This window comes from Etheostoma cragini, chromosome 22 (assembly GCF_013103735.1).
Source record: "Etheostoma cragini isolate CJK2018 chromosome 22, CSU_Ecrag_1.0, whole genome shotgun sequence".
Classification (NCBI taxonomy): Eukaryota; Metazoa; Chordata; class Actinopteri; order Perciformes; family Percidae; genus Etheostoma; species Etheostoma cragini.
Window position 1 is genome coordinate 14,328,258 of NC_048428.1, and position 19,609 is coordinate 14,347,866.

A 19,609-nucleotide genomic window follows, 5' to 3' on the forward strand; every position below is an offset into this window, starting at 1 on the left:
TTTTTAGACATACAATGCTATGACTTTTATCGACATACTATACTATGATTTTTTAATGACTTTTTTCAATGACCTATAATATGACTTTTTAGACTTTTTTAAGACATACAATGCTATGACTTTTATCGACATACTATACTATGATTTTTTATGACTTTTTGATGTACTATACTATGACATTTTATGACTTTTTTCCAAATTTGTTCAACATACTATACTATGACTTTTTATGATTTTTTTGACATACTATACTATGACTTTTTTATATACTATGACTTTTATTACTTTTTTTGATGTACTATACTATGACTTTTAATGACTTTTTTTTGTGTACTATACTATGACTTTTTATGAATTTTTTCAATGTACTCTACAATGACTTTTAATGAATATTTTCGATGTACTATACTATGACTTTTTATGACTTTTTTCGATGTACTATAATAAAACTTTTTATGAATTTCTTCGATGTACTATACTATGACTTTTTTTGATGTACTATACTATGACTTTTTATGACTTTTTTTATGTACTATACTATTATTTTTTATGAATTTTATCGACATACTATAATATGATTTGTTGCAACTTTTATCGATGTACTATACTATGGCTTCTTTTGACTTTTTTAGACGTACAATACTATGACTTTTATCGACATACTATACTATGATTTTTTAATGACTTTTTCCGATGTACTATACCATGATTTTTATGAATTTTATCGACATACTATAATATGATTTTTTAATGACTTTTTCAGACATACAATACTATGATTTTTATCGATGTACTATACTATGACTTTTTATGACTTTTATCGATGTACTATACTATGGCTTCTTTTGACTTTTTTAGACATACAATACTATGACTTTTATCGACATACTATACTATGATTTTCTAATGACTTTTTCCGATGTACTCTACCATGATTTTTATGAATTTTATCGACATACTATAATATGATTTTTTAATGACTTTTTTAGACATACAATACTATGATTTTTATCGATGTACTATACTATGACTTTTTATGACTTTTATCGATGTACTATACTATGGCTTCTTTTGACTTTTTTAGACATACAATACTATGACTTTTTTAGACATACAATACTATGACTTTTTTCAATGTACTATACTATGATTTTTTATGACTTATTTTGATGTACTATACTATGACTTTTCATGACTTTTTTCGATGTACTATACTATGACTTTTTTTGATGTACTATACTATTACTTTTATGACTTTTATTGACATACTATACTATGATTTTTTAATGACTTTTTTCAATGACCTATACTATGACTTTTTAGACTTTTTTTAGACATACAATGCTATGACTTTTATCGACATACTATACTATGATTTTTTATGACTTTTTGATGCACTATACTATGACATTTTATGACTTTTTTCCAACTTTTTCAACATACTATACTATGACTTTTTATGATTTTTTTGATGTACTATACTATGACTTTTAATTACTTTTTTTGGTGTACTATACTATGACTTTTTATATACTATGACTTTTATTACTTTTTTTGATGTACTATACTATGACTTTTTATGAATTTTTTCAATGTACTCTACAATGACTTTTGATGAATATTTTCGATGTACTATACTATGACTTTTTATGACTTTTTTCGATGAACTATAATAAAACTTTTTATGAATTTCTTCGATGTACTATACTATGACTTTTTTGATGTACTATACTATGACTTTTTATGTCTTTTTTTATGTACTATACTATTATTTTTTATGAATTTTATCGACATACTATAATATGATTTTTTAATGACTTTTTTAGACATACAATACGATGACTTTTATTGACATACTATACTATGATTTGTTGCGACTTTTATCGATGTACTATACTATGGCTTCTTTTGACTTTTTTAGACATACAATGCTATGACTTTTATCGACATACTATACTATGATTTTTTAATGACTTTTTCCAATGTACTATGCCATGATTTTTATGAATTTTATCTACATACTATAATATGATTTTTTAATGACTTTTTTAGACATACAATACTATGATTTTTATCGAAGTACTATACTATGACTTTTTATGACTTTTATCGATGTACTATACTATGGCTTCTTTTGACTTTTTTAGACATACAATACTATGACTATGGCTTGTTTTGACTTCAATGTTCAATTTTCAATGTACTATACTATGATTTTTTATGACTTATTTTGATGTACTATACTATGACTTTTCATGACTTTTTACGAAGTACTACACTATGACTTTTTATGACTTTTTTTGATGTACTATACTATTACTTTTATGACTTTTATTGACATACTATACTATGATTTTTTAATGACTTTTTTCAATGACCTATACTATGACTTTTTAGACTTTTTCCGATACAATGCTATGACTTTTATCGACATACTATACTATGATTTTTTATGACTTTTTGATGTACTATACTATGACATTTTATGACTTTTTTCCAACTTTGTTCAGCATACTGTACTATGACTTTTTATGATTTTTTTGACATACTATACTATGACTTTTTTTTATATACTATGACTTTTATTACTTTTTTGATGTACTATACTATGACTTTTAATGACTTTTTTTGGTGTACTATACTATGACTTTTTATGAATTTTTTCAGTGTACTATACTATGACTTTTGATGAATTTTTTCGATGTACTATACTATGACTTTTTATGACTTTTTTTGATTTACTATAATAAAACGTTTTATGAATTTCTTCGATGTACTATACTATGACTTTTTTTATGTACTATACTATTACTTTTATGACTTTTATTGACATACTATACTATGATTTTTTAATGACTTTTTTCAATGACCTATACTATGACTTTTTAGACTTTTTTTAGACATACAATGCTCTGACTTTTATCGACATACTATACTATGATTTTTTATGACTTTTTGATGTACTATACTATGACATTTTATGACTTTTTTCCAAATTTGTTCAACATACTATACTATGACTTTTTATGATTTTTTTGACATACTATACTATGACTTTTTTATATACTATGACTTTTATTACTTTTTTTGATGTACTATACTATGACTTTTAATGACTTTTTTTGGTGTACTATACTATGACTTTTTATGAATTTTTTCAATGTACTCTACAATGACTTTTAATGAATACTTTCGATGTACTATAATATGACTTTTTATGACTTTTTTCGATGTACTATAATAAAACTTTTTATGAATTTCTTCGATGTACTATACTATGACTTTTTTTGATGTATTATACTATGACTTTTTATGACTTTTTTTATGTACTATACTATTATTTTTTATGAATTTTATCGACATACTGTAATATGATTTTTTAATGACTTTTTTAGACATACAATACGATGACTTTTATCGACATACTACACTATGATTTGTTGCGACTTTTATCGATGTACTATACTATGGCTTCTTTTGACTTTTTTAGACATACAATACTATGACTTTTATCGACATACTATACTATGATTTTTTAATGACTTTTTCCGATACAATGCTATGACTTTTATCGACATACTATACTATGATTTTTTATGACTTTTTGATGTACTGTACTATGACATTCGATGACTTTTTTCCAACTTTGTTCAGCATACTATACTATGACTTTTTATGATTTTTTTGACATACTATACTATGACTTTTTTTTATATACTATGACTTTTATTACTTTTTTGATGTACTATACTATGACTTTTAATGACTTTTTTTGGTGTACTATACTATGACTTTTTATGAATTTTTTCAGTGTACTATACTATGACTTTTGATGACTTTTTTTGATGTACTATACTATTACTTTTTATGACTTTTATCGACATACTATACTATGATTTTTTAATGACTTTTTTGGTGACCTATACTATAACTTTTTATAATTTTTTTCCAACTGCTTTTAACATACTCAACTATGACTTTTTATGATTTTTTTGACATACTATACTATGACTTTTTTTGATATACCATGACTTTTTATGATTTTTTTTTATGTACTGTACTATGACTTTTTATGACTTTTTTAATGTACAATATTATTATTTTTTATGAATTTTATCGACATACTATATTATGATTTTTTAATGACTTTTTTAGACATACAATACTATGACTTTTATCGACATAGTATACTATGATTTTTTATGACTTTTATCGATGTACTATACTATGGCTTCTTTTGACTTTTTTAGTACATACAATACTATGACTTTTATCGACATACTATACTATGATTTTTTAATTACTTTTTCCGATGTACTATACCATGATTTTTATGAATTTTATCGACATACTATAATATGAATTTTTAATGACTTTTTTAGACATACAATACTATGATTTTTATCGATGTACTATACTATGACTTTTTATGACTTTTATCGATGTAATATAATATGGCTTCTTTTGACTTTTTTAGACATACAATGCTATGACTTTTTTCAATGCACTATACTATGATTTCTTATGACTTATTTTGATTTACTATACCATGATTTTTATGAATTTTATCGACATACTATAATATGATTTTTTAATGACTTTTTTCAATGACCTATACTATGACTTTTTAGACTTTTTTTAGACATACAATGCTATGACTTTTATCGACATACTATACTATGATTTTTTATGACTTTTTGATGTACTATACTATGACATTTTATGACTTTTTTCCAACTTAGTTCAACATACTATACTATGACCTTTTTATATACTATGACTTTTATTACTTTTTTTGATGTACTATACTATGACTTTTAATGCCTTTTTTTGGTGTACTATACTATGACTTTTTATGAATTTTTTCAATGTACTATACAATGACTTTTGATGAATTTTTTCGATGTACTATACTATGACTTTTTATGACTTTTTTCGATGTACTATACTATGACGTTTATCGACATACTATACTATGATTTGTAAATGACTTTTTTGATGTACTATACTATTACTTTTTATGTCTTTTATCGACATACTATACTATGATTTTTTAATGACTTTTTTTGATGACCTATACTATGACTTTTTTGACTTTTTTTAAACAAACAATACTGTGACTTTTATCGACATACTATACTATAATGTCTATGACTTTTTTTCTATGTACTATACTGTGACTTTTTATAAGTTTTTTCCAACTTTGTTCAACATACTATACTATGACTTTTTATGACTTTTTTGACATACCAAACTATGACTTTTTTTGATATACTATGACTTTTATTACTTTTTTCGATGTACTATACTATGACTTTTAATGACTTTTTTCGATGTACTATACTATGACTTTTTATGACTTTTATCGACATACTATACTATGATTTTGTAATGACTTTTTTGGTGACCTATACTATGTTTTTTTTGGAGTTTTTTTAGACATACAATACTATGACTTTTATCGACATACTATACTAGGGCTTTTTATGATCTTTGCGATGTACTATACTAAGACATTTTATGACTTTTTTCGATGTACTATGCTATGACTTTTTTCCAACTTTTTTCAACTAACTGTACTTTGACTTTTTTAGACTTGCGATACTATGACTTTTTTTGATATACTGACCTTTGTTTTAACATCTGTTGCTGTGTCTGTTGTAACATTACTTTTTTGTCTTTTTTTGACATACTATATTATGACTTTTTTGATATACTATGACTTTTTATGACTTTTTTGACATACTATACTATGACTTTTTTGATATACTATGACTTTTTATGACTTTTTTCGATGAACTATACTATTAGTTTTTATTACTTTTATCGATGTACAATACTATGATTTTTTATGACTTTTTTGATGACCTATACTATGACTTTTTTGACTTTTTTTCGACATTCACTACTTTGACTTTTATCAACATACTATACTATGATTTTTTATGACTTATTTGATGACCTATACTATGACTTTTTTGACTTTTTTTCGACATTCAATACTATGACTTTTATCAACATACTATACAATGACTTTTTATGAATTTCTATGACTTTTTTCGATGTACTATACTATGACCTTTTTCCAACTTTTTTCAACATACTGTACTTTGACTTTTTCAGTCTATGACATTTTTTGATATACTGACATTTTTTAACATCTGTTGCTGATTCTTTTTTCGACATACTATACTATGACTCTTTCAACATGATATATTGTGAATTTTTGTGACTATTTTCACATACAGTACTATACCATTTTCAACATACTGACTTTTTTCAACATGCTAAACTTTTTTTGACGTACTATAATATACATTTTTGACTTTTTCAACATACTATACTTCTATTGTATTTCGACATACTATACTAAGACTTTTTCAACATGCTATATTGTGAAAAATTTTTTTTTAACTTTTTTCAACATACTATAAGACTTTTTCCGACATTCTGTCTGTTACTGAGACTTTTTATTGACTTTTGTGACATACCATACTATGACTTCTTTTGACATATAATGCTATGACTTCATTTTGACTTTTTGGGGCTTTTTGCAACATACTATATATTATTACTATGTTTTGAAATTTTTCGACATTTAAACTATGACTTTTTCTTTGACTTTTTCGACATACTATACTATGACTTTTTTCCAACTTTCTCAGACGTACTATATGATGACTTTTCTTTGACTTTTTTTGACATACAATACTATGACTTCTTTGTGACTTTTCTCAACATACTATATACAATGACTTTTTTCAGCTTTTTTCTACATACAATTTTATGAATTAATTTTGACTTTTTTAACATACTGCACTGTATTTTTTTGTAAATTTTTTTCGACCAACCATGGTATAATTTTTTTCTCCAATTTGTTCAACATACTATAGGCTATTATGACTTTTTTTCCACATAAAATGCTATGACTTATCAACTTTTTCCGACATATTTTTCTGACAGGTGTATACTATGACTTTTTTCAACTTTTTTCAAAATAGGCCCAATATACTATGGCTTTTTTTCAACTTTTTTGGACACAATATACTATGGCATTTTTATACTATGACTAGTAATAAAATGAAAATATTCCACAATGTAATATCAACGAAATTATAAGGATTGTCTATTACATTTTAATGACTAGCCTATATGACTTTTATGACTTTTTTTTTACATTCTATATTATGCCTTTTTATGGCAGTTGTCATGGCATATTATTACATATTTTAAGAAATTGTCATGACAGCCTACTATATTATGAAAATGTATTCAAAATTTCTCATGGCATATAATATGGAACTATTTGACATATACTTTGGCATTCAGCGTTGTTAAGGAGTTCGTTCATTGTTGACGTCATATTGAACTGATGCTGTGACATTGCATCATAGGATCATATTTGGACATTAATTGATTTTCATGTTGGAAATAACAGCCCATACTGTAACAATAACGTTACCTCTACAAATCCTCTAGGAATTCGAGGCGTCGCCACGTACAACACAAAAAGTAAATACAGCACAACTATGCACTCGGTTACGCTCGTCTCCGGTAATCCCAACATCCTCATCGCTACGTTCAGTAGAGCAGGTAGTCCAAAACCCAACACAACCGTCAGAAACACTGAAAAAGACACGAGAAGCGAAACTCGGAACACGGAGAGCGGGGCCATCTTGACAGAATGGTGTGTTTACTTTCCTGGCGAAGCGATCTACATCACCCGCAGCGGGGTCAAGGCACGCCCCCTGAATGAGATCACCGTAAATCCCCGGAGCTGCGAGTTATCAATTAACAGACATTTCGGTAAAATATTAGTTGTTAGAAAGTAACCGGTAACGTTAGAAAACTTGTAGGCGTTCGGTTGCCGTTTACAAACGTGTAATTACGTCTTGTGTCGTGTCAGTTAACTCCCCCGTTATTCATTTTTCTTATGGTTAAAGCTTGTGAACAAGTTATATGTGAAGAACTTATAAATTAATGGACTTTATCATTTCTTACATTAACAAGCTTCGGCAAAGAAAATTGAGTCCGATCCTGGTGCGGACACCGGTGTGTCCGTCAACTGGACTCAAGCAAAACCGGAAGTACGCGGGAGTGAAAGTTCTTACCTTTTTAACACGTTCATCAGTTTCACCTCTGGTAAGACTGTAATGCATGGTCTAGCTCAATGTACTTATTAGAAAGGAAAAAATGGTGTGTCTAATTGCTTAATTACACATGTATAATTTCATAGCATCTAAACATGCCTTCATTTAAACATTTACAATTCGTGGTAACGTTAATTTTACTACAGACCTCACTTAAGGTAGCCTACAATATGCACAATCCTGTCTGCAGCTCATGCAGAGGGAGCAGCCTAAGTGTCTAAACTTGTTTGGTATGCACATCAAAATAAATATGCCTCTGAAATCATTTAACCTATTCGTACATACCTTTTACAGTCATTAGTACACACTAGGACCTGAGCTTGTGTGTCTTTCAGGCAAAGTGACAGTATAAATAGGAAAATTCACGCCAATGGTTTCAGTTCCACCTCAATGTTAAGAAAAAAAAGACACCTGAGCAAATCCCCAACTTTTGATGTTTTTAATATTTCCAGAGGAAAGATTGTGGTACAGTCAACATCCTTAAACAAAAACCCAGTGTCTTGCAGAAACGCTGTAAGTCAAGAACAGACCGGATGATCATAGAGAGCAAGACACCAAGGATCTAGTGTGTGGTGAAGTTACCCCACTATAGTCTTAAGATGTGCTGTAAAACAGATTTTAGATCCATTTTAAACATTAGCAGTTGCAATTTAAAAAAAAAAACCAAACAATTTTATAATGCTCAGACTGCTAGATGACTCGTGTAAAAAATTAAGAGTGTTCATGTAACTGCTAATAGACAACTAGACAAAGAGGATACAAAAGACCCAGTTCTACCCTTGATGCTATCATTTTCACAAAAACAAAATTGCATAGACATGAAAAGAAAAAAAGTAATACTGCAAAATATATATTGCAAGACCCTTCTAGAAGTGAATTTGTCCTAAAATAAATCTTTCCTAATTCTCTTCAGTGTAACAGAGCAGGTATCTGTGGCAGGGTAAACTGAATAATAACATGCCTTGCATAGACAAAGAATACAGTATTTTATTTCAATTCCCATTGAAGCTGTGCCATCTTTGGAGTATGGAGGGTGTAATGCTGGTGGCTGGAGAGAAGCAAACTCATTTCTAGTAAAGAAACATCTGTGCCATTTTTATCTCCTGCTTTATTGCATCTTTATTTGAGAAAAGTATCAAGCTTTTTCTTGATATTGTCAAAAGAGTCCATTCCCATGTAGTCTGCCTGGCCTTGCTCCCACTTCTCCTTCCGTTCTTCTGAGGACATCTGGGGTTGGGGTGCTTGTGCATGTGATGAGAGGCTCCCGTCCTGAAAAAAAAAAAAAAAATAATAAATTACACAATTGTGAAACTGAAAATTAAAATAAATGACAAGGCACCACATCCTTTTAAAATTAATGGCCACACTTGAGAGAGAAAAGAAAAAAAGTATAAAAATGTAAGTTTTCCCACCATACCTGTGCACTCATATAAGTGACCAGGTCACTGTACTGGAACTTTATGAGATAAATAAGACAGAAAGAGGTACATTATCCATAACTAAAATTTTAAAAGAGTTAATAGTGAAAATGAAGGCGACAAAATAAACTGTCAGCAAATCAAAATTGCAAGCATGAATGTGGTACAACCCATTTCAAATCATACAGTAATGTCCTGCATTAAAAATGCAGGACCCAGCCTTTATTTTTTAAATTACTAGAGCTGGAGAAGGAAACCTTGGCTGGTGTGTTGACGGTCAAAGTTTTAAGCTGTAAAACGTTGGTTACGTCACAATTTTGGAACTCTTAAGGAAGCTCAATCAACTGTAAGTTTTAATTATATATCCTTGATCATGACTCTACAGCTCTAAAACAACTTCCACTTTCTTGCAACGTGCCCGGACTGCAATGCCATAAAGTGATACTGTAAAACAAAACTATTCACCTCCACGCATCCGGAGTGGAAAGGCTGGTCTCCATAACTGTCCTGCAGCATGGGCACCACAGCGCTGGAGTACAGGGTCCACCACTCGAGGAGGAAGGTGGGATGAGTGGAGGCCTCATGCACATCTCCTGCAATCTGTTTGGATTTGGGGTCAAATGTGTAACTCCATGGCTTGGTCTTCCCTAGGAAGTGGACCACCTTTGCATTGCCACCATATCTGAAATGAGTAATAAAGTAAATAATTAAATTTATAGTATCAATCCATAAGAGTTAGACACACTTTACGGACCGGTGTAGGTCAATACCACACCTTAAAAGGACCCGACAGTTCTAGTAGTTAGAATGCAGACATCTAAACAACTTATTGTAGATGCTTTAAAATCGATACATTGCATTTAGTATTCTCATCGCTACACATCATTTTCAAACTACTGTTTAGAGAAAAGGCAAAGTCTACAACTGGACAGTAATGCCTGTTATAAGATATTTAAAAATGTGTAATCGTAACATAAGTCACCATAAACTAGTAGCCATAACAGACCAACATAGGCTGCAGCAGTAAAACTGCAGAGTTTGATGTCAGCAAGCAGAAGTACAGAGGCCACAACTTTGTAATTTAAAACAAAGTATCAGACCATTTTATATTAAATAGTGTCTTTTAATACAAACCCTGCCAACCCCCAGAGACACGGGCTTCTTAGTATTTGCAAACTGCACCTATACACAAATTAACCCAAATTTGCGCCGAGGGGCAGTTTGATATGTTGCCAGACCCCTTGAGTATTGCTATTGCTAACAAGTAACTACATGTTTAATCACCCCTAGCATCCTGATTTGGTTGCCAGGAAATGCCAAACTAAGCTTGTTGACATGCTTTGTTTCTATGGAGGAGCAAAGGTTTAGACGCAGAGAGGCAGCTCAAGATACACTGTACAATGACCAGTCTTAGAGGGAAACATAAAAAGGTCTTTAAATAAACTACTCTATTTTAGGTCTTAGCCTCAGCTGTTGGAAGCTCAGGCTGGTTATCCAACCCAGCACCTAGGCCTGCTGGGTGATGCTCCAGCAGGGCCGCTGGAATCTGACTGCTGACCTCGCTTGTAACCCGACGTCGTCACAATGTGACGACACTTTCATGTGATGAGTGTCTGCTTACACGTTGACTTTGTATCTGATTATGCAAGCTTTTAGTCACATTGACAAACTCACTGCTGTAGAATACTACTAACGGTCTTGGGGAAGTATATACACACACGCAGCTCAAACTGTAGAAACACCTTACTACAGTGTGAATGTTTCAGAAACATCACCTTGGTAGACACTTACTGCTTGAATGCTGGAAGGTAGGTGTAGATGGCTATGCTGCTGAGGTTGTAGATGAAGGGGAGGTGTTTGGATATGTCAGCTGTAGCCCAGTCGCCGAAGAAGCCATTCAACACACCTTGGTCTCCTCCTGCAAAAGAGAGGGAAAGAAATTCAACACGACAGCATGTTAACTTACTGTACCTTTCAGTGATACGTACCAATCTAAAAAATAAAATAAAAGTCCAATCACTAAACTTCCACGAAAAGGTTTTACAGTGATTGTATCAGGTTTGCATGGATATTTATACAGAGGTTGGATGTACATATGCTATTCCTCCTTCTGATTTTATACTTCAGTTATGCAAGACAGTACAATAGTGCATCAAAACAGTTGCTTTAATTGCTTAAAAGAAAGAAAAAAGTATTGGATGGGGCAGCATATAAAGCCGATTCTCATGTAGAATCACAGTGATCAGTGCTACACTTTGAAAAATGCCATCCAAACATCTTTTTGCAGGGATGAAAACTTCATGTTACTTTAGGTCAAAAGTGTAAGCGTGCTTTGTTAGTAGCGTGAGAAATTTATGTGAGCATAACAGCCCAATTAGCTTAGACAGGTTTAGGGTATGCCTGGATAGCTTTTTTGAAAAAGAGGCAAAGCTGAGTGACAGTTTACTCAAATGAGCTGCATACCTGTGACAGCCAGATTAGTATTTTCACAAAACTAGTCTACATCATTCAGTCTGTATTAGATGTCCTTCCTTTACAAATTACAATAGTCATTTGAAATCCAATTTGACTTGCTAGGACGCATAATTCAGATCGCCTTAAGTTTTCTAAAAAAGAAAAAAGCAAGGCAGGCATGAGCAGTGTGTATTGTGATCACAGTAGCTGTACAAAACATTTGTCATACATGCTTGCATTACTGTTGACATTATGCTCTCCAATGATGGCAAAATGTCAAAGATCACGTGTTGTTTAAAAGACCAGGGGTTTATATTCAGAGGAAGGCTGGGTTCTTTGGCCAAGCCACCACAGTGATGATTTATTCATCCAATAGATTTGACAAAGATTGATTGCCTGCTGCTTGCTCACTGACTTCTCCAATACTACTGTTAGTCTAAATCAGCTCAGCAGCACCAGAAGCCTTTCAGTAGGATCGCCTTTGAGCAGATGCCAATGATTGCTCGGTTATGCACTTACATCATTCATATTGTTGCCAATCACAGGAGCTAAAGGATTAAATTCCCTCACTTGAACATATAAGAGATTGAAGAGTGGATTTGCACAGCAAATGCATGACGGTACACTAGTGTCAACTATGCAACTTCAACACAAACATTTTGTTAAAAGAAACTGCTCAATTACATTGAGAAGAAACATTGTTGCACCACCTTTTCATCCAATATTCAGTCTTAGTTTTGGTTGCGCTATACTGTAGCAGCTAAATGCACCAATATGTGCACTAGGCGCCAACTGTTGTGGTGCTGGGTAGGTAGCAGACAGGTAATTCACTGAAAATATCCGTTTGTCTGGAAACAAACGCTGGTGACTGGTGAGGCTGAACCAAAACAGTTAAGTTGCCAGCCACACAAGAATGTTAGATTTCCTCAAAGAAAATGATTGCAAAACGTTTCGCTATAGAAACCAGGTATCGTTTCGGCACCGTTTAGAAAAATGTGAAAGATCCCCAGCCCTATTCATAACTACGCAACTTTAATAATACAACTAGACAAGTATTTAAAGTTGTTTTGCTCCATGCTGGCGACTTTAATTAACCCTCTGGGTTAACTCTTCTTTTTAAAGTTTGCACTTTGCCTCGGGTCCACTAGGCCCGACTGGAGAGCTGGACGGCCCCTCTCCCTCGCATGGTTTCGAACTGGGACAGGCCTAGTCATGGTGGTGGCTTATGTGAACACAGAATTTAAGACAGTTTGGGGTCAAGGGACACAATTGACATTAAGTGGGTCAGTAGCACACAGTACACGACCAAATCTGCGCCTTTTCAAAATTTTTCCCCCCCCGTGAACATGTGTTCTGCCACTGACCAGGCAAAACGCTGCATTTTGAAGCCAAGCAAAATCATTGACTATTCATGCTGAATTGCTTCACCTTGTTGTCATATAGCACATCATTGGACTGACACTAGTACAAGGTTAATGTTTACCTTCAATAGAACTTTCACATGAAGCTCTTAAAATGCCCAAAACAGTACAGTCTGTAACCGCATACTGCTACAGTTTTAAATAACACATAGCTGCCGTTTGTCTGAACCACAACTTCTGCTGGGGATTTCAAACTTAATATGGGGCGGGGCGTCTTCATTTTGAGGGGATGAGCAGAGCTCAGCAAGAATGTGCCTCCACCTCTGCCAGTTTGTCTTGGCAGCAAGCCACACCGGAGCCACAGATGCAGAGCTAAAGCCTCTGGGTTTAACCACTGAAGTTATTTTCCTGTTGTCTTTCCTCAGCAATTTTTAATATCATCCGTGAACAGCAACGAGACAGAGCTGTACATTGTGTATTCTTTAGAGTGGAACTGAAACGCTAAAAAGGTCAATGCAACTTCAACTCATGCCTCAGTTCACATTAAACCCATCCATGGCTATAAATAAAACAGCTTTACTCATTACCATACCATCAGGCCTACAGATGACCATGGGAATATCAGCATGTAAAAATAAAATGGACACTGAAAATTACATACACAACGATGTCTTGTCTGCAACTGTGATGGAAACATGACCCTTGCCAACAGCCAAAATGAGGCGGCACTATAAAGCATTGGCCACTATTAAACAAATTAATTGGTTCTCCAGTAAACTGATGGAATCCCTTTCACAGTATGACAAAAGGAAAACAGCTTGTCATTTGTTAAAGAGATTCACTGCTACTAACGAGGCCGGGCCTTAGCTCTGCCGAGCCCTACTATAAGTTTCATCCTGTTTGTCTATTCCACAACCGTTTTGTTTAGTGACATTTTGAGCACCCTGAGAAAACAATGGAGTCTGATTAGCATCCAACTGGTATATGGCCAGGTTACTAAAGAGCTTTTACTGAGGCTTTCAACCACATCTCAGTCCTGAATGGAGTTCAGTCATCATGCTCTCATTATCTATCCTAGATAGAGAATGACAGTTTGGTAACAAGATTTGTTGTTACAAGCTCTAGAAAGGCCAATTTCTGTTCTTTGAGTTCAGACTATTTAGTCAAAACCCAGTTACTGTATTGCTCAATACATTGGCTGATAAATTACAGTAGAGAAAGGAAAACGATAGTTTACAATAATTTTGAAACAATGTTGTGATTACATAGTTTGTCTAGCAGTAAGCATTGACAAGTTTACTTCTCAGTACCTATCCTGGTCACATTTTATTAAAAGTGAAGGACAGCCGTCTAATTAAGCGACGAGTTGCTGGATGTGTGTTGATGCACGCTCTGAGTCCTGTCTGATAACGCCACATTTATGAGCAAATTCTGAATCTGCTACATTAGGTCAGGTAAATATAGAAACAAAATGTCTTCCTTTGATGTAGACATGGCTTTTAAGTCAGTAGTAGGCCATAAAGTGTACTTCTGTACGTTAAGAGTATATTTGGTTTCGAAAAATTCTACAACCTACAATACCACAGGCCAAGCAATTTGCTCGTTTCAAACTGAACATTTCAACGGACTGTTTACTAGTTTAAAAAATATGATAAATCCATCTTAGTCACAAAATGAAAGATTCCTTAAAAAAAAAGTTGAAAGTTGCAGTTGAAATGTATGTAACAAAAGCAGGACACTGCCAGAGTTTAGTAAAAATAGTAACTGTACAACACATTCGTGGGTTATAAAGTCACAGGTTCTGTTTTACATTTGCCAATATGTGAAAGCTGCAGAACACAGCACTGCACAACAGTTTGGTAACTAGTGTATTTAAGGTTGACTTGCTAAAGTCAACATTTCTGTTGCTTTATTCAAAGTATTTAAAAGGATGTTAAAGCTTACTGTGAATGAAGGTTCTGTTTTGGTAAAAAAAATTTACAGGCTACCTTTTAAAAAAAAGGCAGTAGCTTATCAAGTGTTAGGGATGTAGCCGTTTTATGTTAGGTTCATAAACTGCTGTAACTATTCTGGCAAGCGAAGGTAGTAAACCTGTAGTATGAGAACCACAGCACCCTACAAGGATGGATAATGGTCTTTTAAAGCCACTGATTTGAACGGCTCAGTAAACCCGTTATGAAGCCTAAACGACAACCACAATTCAGTTACAGTATCCCTCAGAGAAGTGTTGCTGAATGTCACCAGTGCAAAATACCACCTCTCAAATTAAACTTAGACCCCCTCTGCAGTGATCCCCTGAGAATGACTCAGAGCTTTAGACCACCTGGGACAGGAGGGCCCTGTGTCCAGGCACAGGGCTCGGTAAATGCCTTACTTACAGCAGAAGATAAACAAGCTTGGTATAACATGTTGCCAAGAACTCAATGTTACTCAAAGCCTAACATGTTTGAGTATGACTGAAAATAGACTGCTGACATCAAAACTCAATGTTGTTAACCAGAAATACTTGGAATTCTAGACATTAAATCCTCTTTTAAAACATGACACATTTTAACCAATAACATGCTGAAAAAGTTTAAACAACTGAAACTGGATATAGAGAAGCGTTATACTCTTATTTTTGTACATGACCAGCATTCAACTTGAAGCTATTGCTAGGAGATAGTTGGCTTAGCAGGAGGGGGGGGGGGAAGAACAGCTAGCATGGTTCATCCTAAATTTAAAACAAACCAACCAGCACCAAATTTGTTTTTCATAAGAAATTTTTTTTTAAAAAATCATAAGACAGTAAAAACAAGATGTGTTTTTCTTAACTTATCAAACCAGTGGAAAGAAAGCAAACAAGTCCATTTCCTAAGAATGTGGAATTATTCATTTAAGGAAAGTAAGGATGAAAATTATGATGGAATTTTTTTAATTCATATTCAATTTTAAGTTTCAGAAACATTAACACTAAACCATCAAAAACATGTTCTTCTAGACTTACCATCAAAGCTGCCGTGTTCTGTACAATACTGAAGCAGTTTGCCATAGGTCTCCATAGACGGACAAAAAACAAACACACCAGAGTTGAAGCAGTCAGGCCAGCCAGGGTCGGGAGCAGCTGATAATTCTCCTCTATCAAACAGCTCATCTATATTTGAAAGCACCTACGATGCAGATAAGCAAATATAAAACAGTTCCAGTACAACATGTTGAATTTTCTGGTCAAGTAAACACTCAGTCTTACAAATGTGTCTGCATCCATGAAAACACATTTGGAGTAATGTGTGAGAGTCCAGCAGTGGAGTTTGGTTAAGGTGACACCCAGGTCAGGCCTCTTCATCATGGCCAAGTGCGCTGCGTCACCGCTGTCCAGCACATCCACCATCCTCACTTCATCATAGATTCTCTTCAGCGCCGACCTAATGAATCACCATCAACAAGCCAGGTGGAAAACCAGGTTTGACAAGAACGCCAACAGCTGTGATATAGAAATGTTGCACCACTGCTTGGAGGCAAGGTTCTCTTACTGGCAAGGATCTGACATTTGCGGACCAATGAGTGCCACCAGCTTCCTGGATGTATTATGGTTGCGGAGAGACTTGCCCAAAACCATGGCTCCCCGAGCATAGCTGTCATTGGTAGCCAACGTCACAAAAGCCTGGTCTGAAGGGGAAAAGCAATTAAACAGACATTGCAATACACCCATTAGCAGTTGGTTAGTTATTAGCAGCAAGTGCAACGCTTTGAGCTTCAGTTGAGTTAAAGCACAATGTGGATACATAGTGTGTTTAACATATAGCAATCATAGGTGTTTGACACAAAACATTAAGTTTCACATTGATTCTTTAAATTTCTGCGATTGTTTCTACATTGGGACTGCCCTGCAAATTTGTCATTAAGGTCACATCTTTCATGTTAGCCCAGCAGAATCTATGTCATACACTAAGCAAAAAAAGTGTAACTGCAATAGCTTAAAAAATCATATTAACATTTCACAACTTACTGTTCCAATTAAATGTTTAAAGGACAACAAGCACCATTGTCTCACACTACTCACTTGTTTTAAGAAAAAAATACAACTTTAGTGCCCCAGTACCAGATTAAAGTGTCTCATTAAGGTGATTTTTATTTGCAGTGTGGTGCCTACTCTGTACTACCACCACCACTGCCGGCAGGGAGGAAAATGTGTCCGCTACCTGCCAAGCCAGGTCTGAGAACAATGCTCAACTGTGAGAGGACATATAAATTGCGATGATGAAGTCAGCATTGCAGCTGGGAGGTTGTCTGACTGCAGCATGTAGGCCAACATGAATCCCACATGGATTGGACATCAACCTCTTATTACTCTGACTGATCCTTAACATTGCATTTATGTTACTAGTAGCCGAGTGCAGTTTCTCCTATAAGAGTTGCCAGGAAAAGTTGCCGTTTCACTGGCTGTACACCACGCCACCCCTCTCTCACACCCCCTCTTCAATTGGTACAATAAGCGCTGTAGTATTTATCCATGTGGCCTAACTTGAAATACATTATAAATAAAGTTTAATCTCAACCTTGGCTCAGTGAATTTACAGTATAGACTGCACACACCCACTTCAATTTTCCTCAGTGAGAGTGTACTGACACACACTCTATATTTAACACCATTTGAAATTGGGTAATGGCATACAGTAGCACAGGGCTTCTAAAGCTATGGTCCAGTGACCTAAAAGGGGTTCCCTCTGAAAAAAAAAAAAAAAAAAAATGTATTGATGAGGGTAATCATTATCTTAAATCACAATTTTCGGATGGAACAGATCATTTATGACGCTGGTCTCTTGCAACAGTTTTTACTCAAAACTACGAGTAGACCAGGCAGTTAGCTTTACAAGCAAGTGACACTGATTTATGGCTGTCATATATGTAAGCATATTTCGGATGTAGTAGACATCTCACGCGTTCTTTGAAAGAAACTAGTCACTTAACAGACAGGGAAACACAGATGGATAAACATTGTAGGCTACTTTTTGCCTACATATTCGGCTTTGAAAACTCTGCCCACTTCGGGGGGCTACTGCGGTACAAACATTATACCCAAACAACAGACATACCGACAGTCATAGTTACAATACACACTATTATTAGATACTGCCAAGACCGCGGGACTTTTAAAACTTAGCTTTTTTAGCTTGAAGGTACAGCCCCAACCTGAAAACGGCAAGGCAATATCGCTGTTTAAAATGATAAAATGCTACATACCAGCCATGCCTGGAGAAGTCTAAGCTACTTTGTAGCCTGGACTCGAAGACACTGCAGCCTTGCGTGGAGAAAAAGGACTGACTAACTCTACAGAGGTGGATTTATACCAGTATGACAGCAACCAGTTAGCGTCATGTGACGTTCTCCACACACCCACCTGTTACCAAAATGAGGCCCCACGCCCCCAGTCAGGTCAGGGAGTTTGACTATTCACAGATTTACCAAGTATTCCGTGTAAATGAGTAGACAAAACTATAATTTTATCATTTTTAACAGAGTCCTTGCAGACTACTCGTTTGGTTCAGTTTGTTTACAACTGGTCTCACAGCGAAAAAAAGAAGTTAAAACTAACCTTGACTCAGACATAATTTCACATCCACATCGTTCTGCAGCCTTGACCTTTCAAACAACCGCCATGTTGCTCCCTTGGCTGGTGTCATCTTTACTCTTGGTAACAATAGAGATGGTGATGATGCTCAGGAACAACATGTTCCATACTGTACATTTGGTTTTTTGTCGCCATCTTGTGAAATAAAGACAGTACAGCAGTGACAAGACAAACAGCAGTTGTGGAGCTCACTTGTAGGTTGTCTTGTTCCACAACAGTGAATTATTTTTAGTGGTCTCAGTAGAGCTCTTGAGTTAATTCTTAGATCAAGTGGTGTTTTGGGCATGGGTCTAATACTAGGGGGAGGGCGGAGGGGGGGTAACTGTATTATTTTGTATGTAAAAAAAACAAAACAAGATTACCAGAGTGTACTTGAAATGTAGCCTACATAAAATGGAATATTCCCTTAACGCCACAACTGATTTGGGGAAAATTATGAACACAGGTTAAGAAGCCTAGCCCGGTGGAAAAATAATCCAACGACTAATATGAGACAATGAAGAACGGAAGAGATTGGAGAGCTTCTTGGAATTTATGTTATTGACAGGGGGAGGTGATAGGCCCAAACAGAGGAACCTACATGGGAGCCTTTAGATTTTCAAGCTAAGGGCTACA

At 34.2% G+C, this 19,609-nt stretch overlaps 2 protein-coding genes across 3 annotated transcripts in view; both read right to left on the minus strand.

Annotated features, from left to right (window-relative positions):
* bdh1 (3-hydroxybutyrate dehydrogenase, type 1) overlaps positions 1-7,722 on the minus strand; it is a 12,447-nt gene extending 4,725 nt beyond the window's left edge. Inside the window, exon 1 of the mRNA XM_034861809.1 lies at positions 7,463-7,722. Coding sequence (XP_034717700.1) covers positions 7,463-7,675 — 213 coding nt within the window. The 5' untranslated portion in view covers positions 7,676-7,722. The remainder of the gene's footprint in view (positions 1-7,462) is intronic.
* Positions 7,723-9,238: 1,516 nt separating this feature from the next.
* gyg1b (glycogenin 1b) lies at positions 9,239-18,778 on the minus strand. Of its 2 annotated transcripts, XM_034862207.1 has the most exons (8): positions 18,607-18,778; positions 16,896-17,031; positions 16,613-16,787; positions 16,370-16,532; positions 11,360-11,486; positions 10,034-10,250; positions 9,568-9,606; positions 9,239-9,419 (listed from the first exon to the last, which is right to left on the minus strand). In XM_034862207.1, the coding sequence occupies exons 1-8, from the start codon at positions 18,611-18,613 to the stop codon at positions 9,270-9,272; spliced, it is 1,014 nt and encodes a 337-aa protein (XP_034718098.1). In that variant the 5' UTR covers positions 18,614-18,778; the 3' UTR covers positions 9,239-9,269. The 2 variants fall into 2 exon arrangements, with proteins under 2 accessions (XP_034718098.1, XP_034718099.1); XM_034862208.1 differs by lacking the exon at positions 9,568-9,606 and having other exon boundaries at positions 18,607-18,777.
* Positions 18,779-19,609: the final 831 nt, after the last annotated feature.

Coding starts and splice junctions, on each gene's coding strand:
- gyg1b (XM_034862207.1), bottom strand. Junction 16,533..16,612: donor TCATGGATGCAGACACATTT/GTAAGACTGAGT, acceptor TCTGCATCGTAG/GTGCTTTCAAATATAGATGA. Junction 9,420..9,567: donor TCACTTATATGAGTGCACAG/GTATGGTGGGAA, acceptor TTTTTTTTTCAG/GACGGGAGCCTCTCATCACA.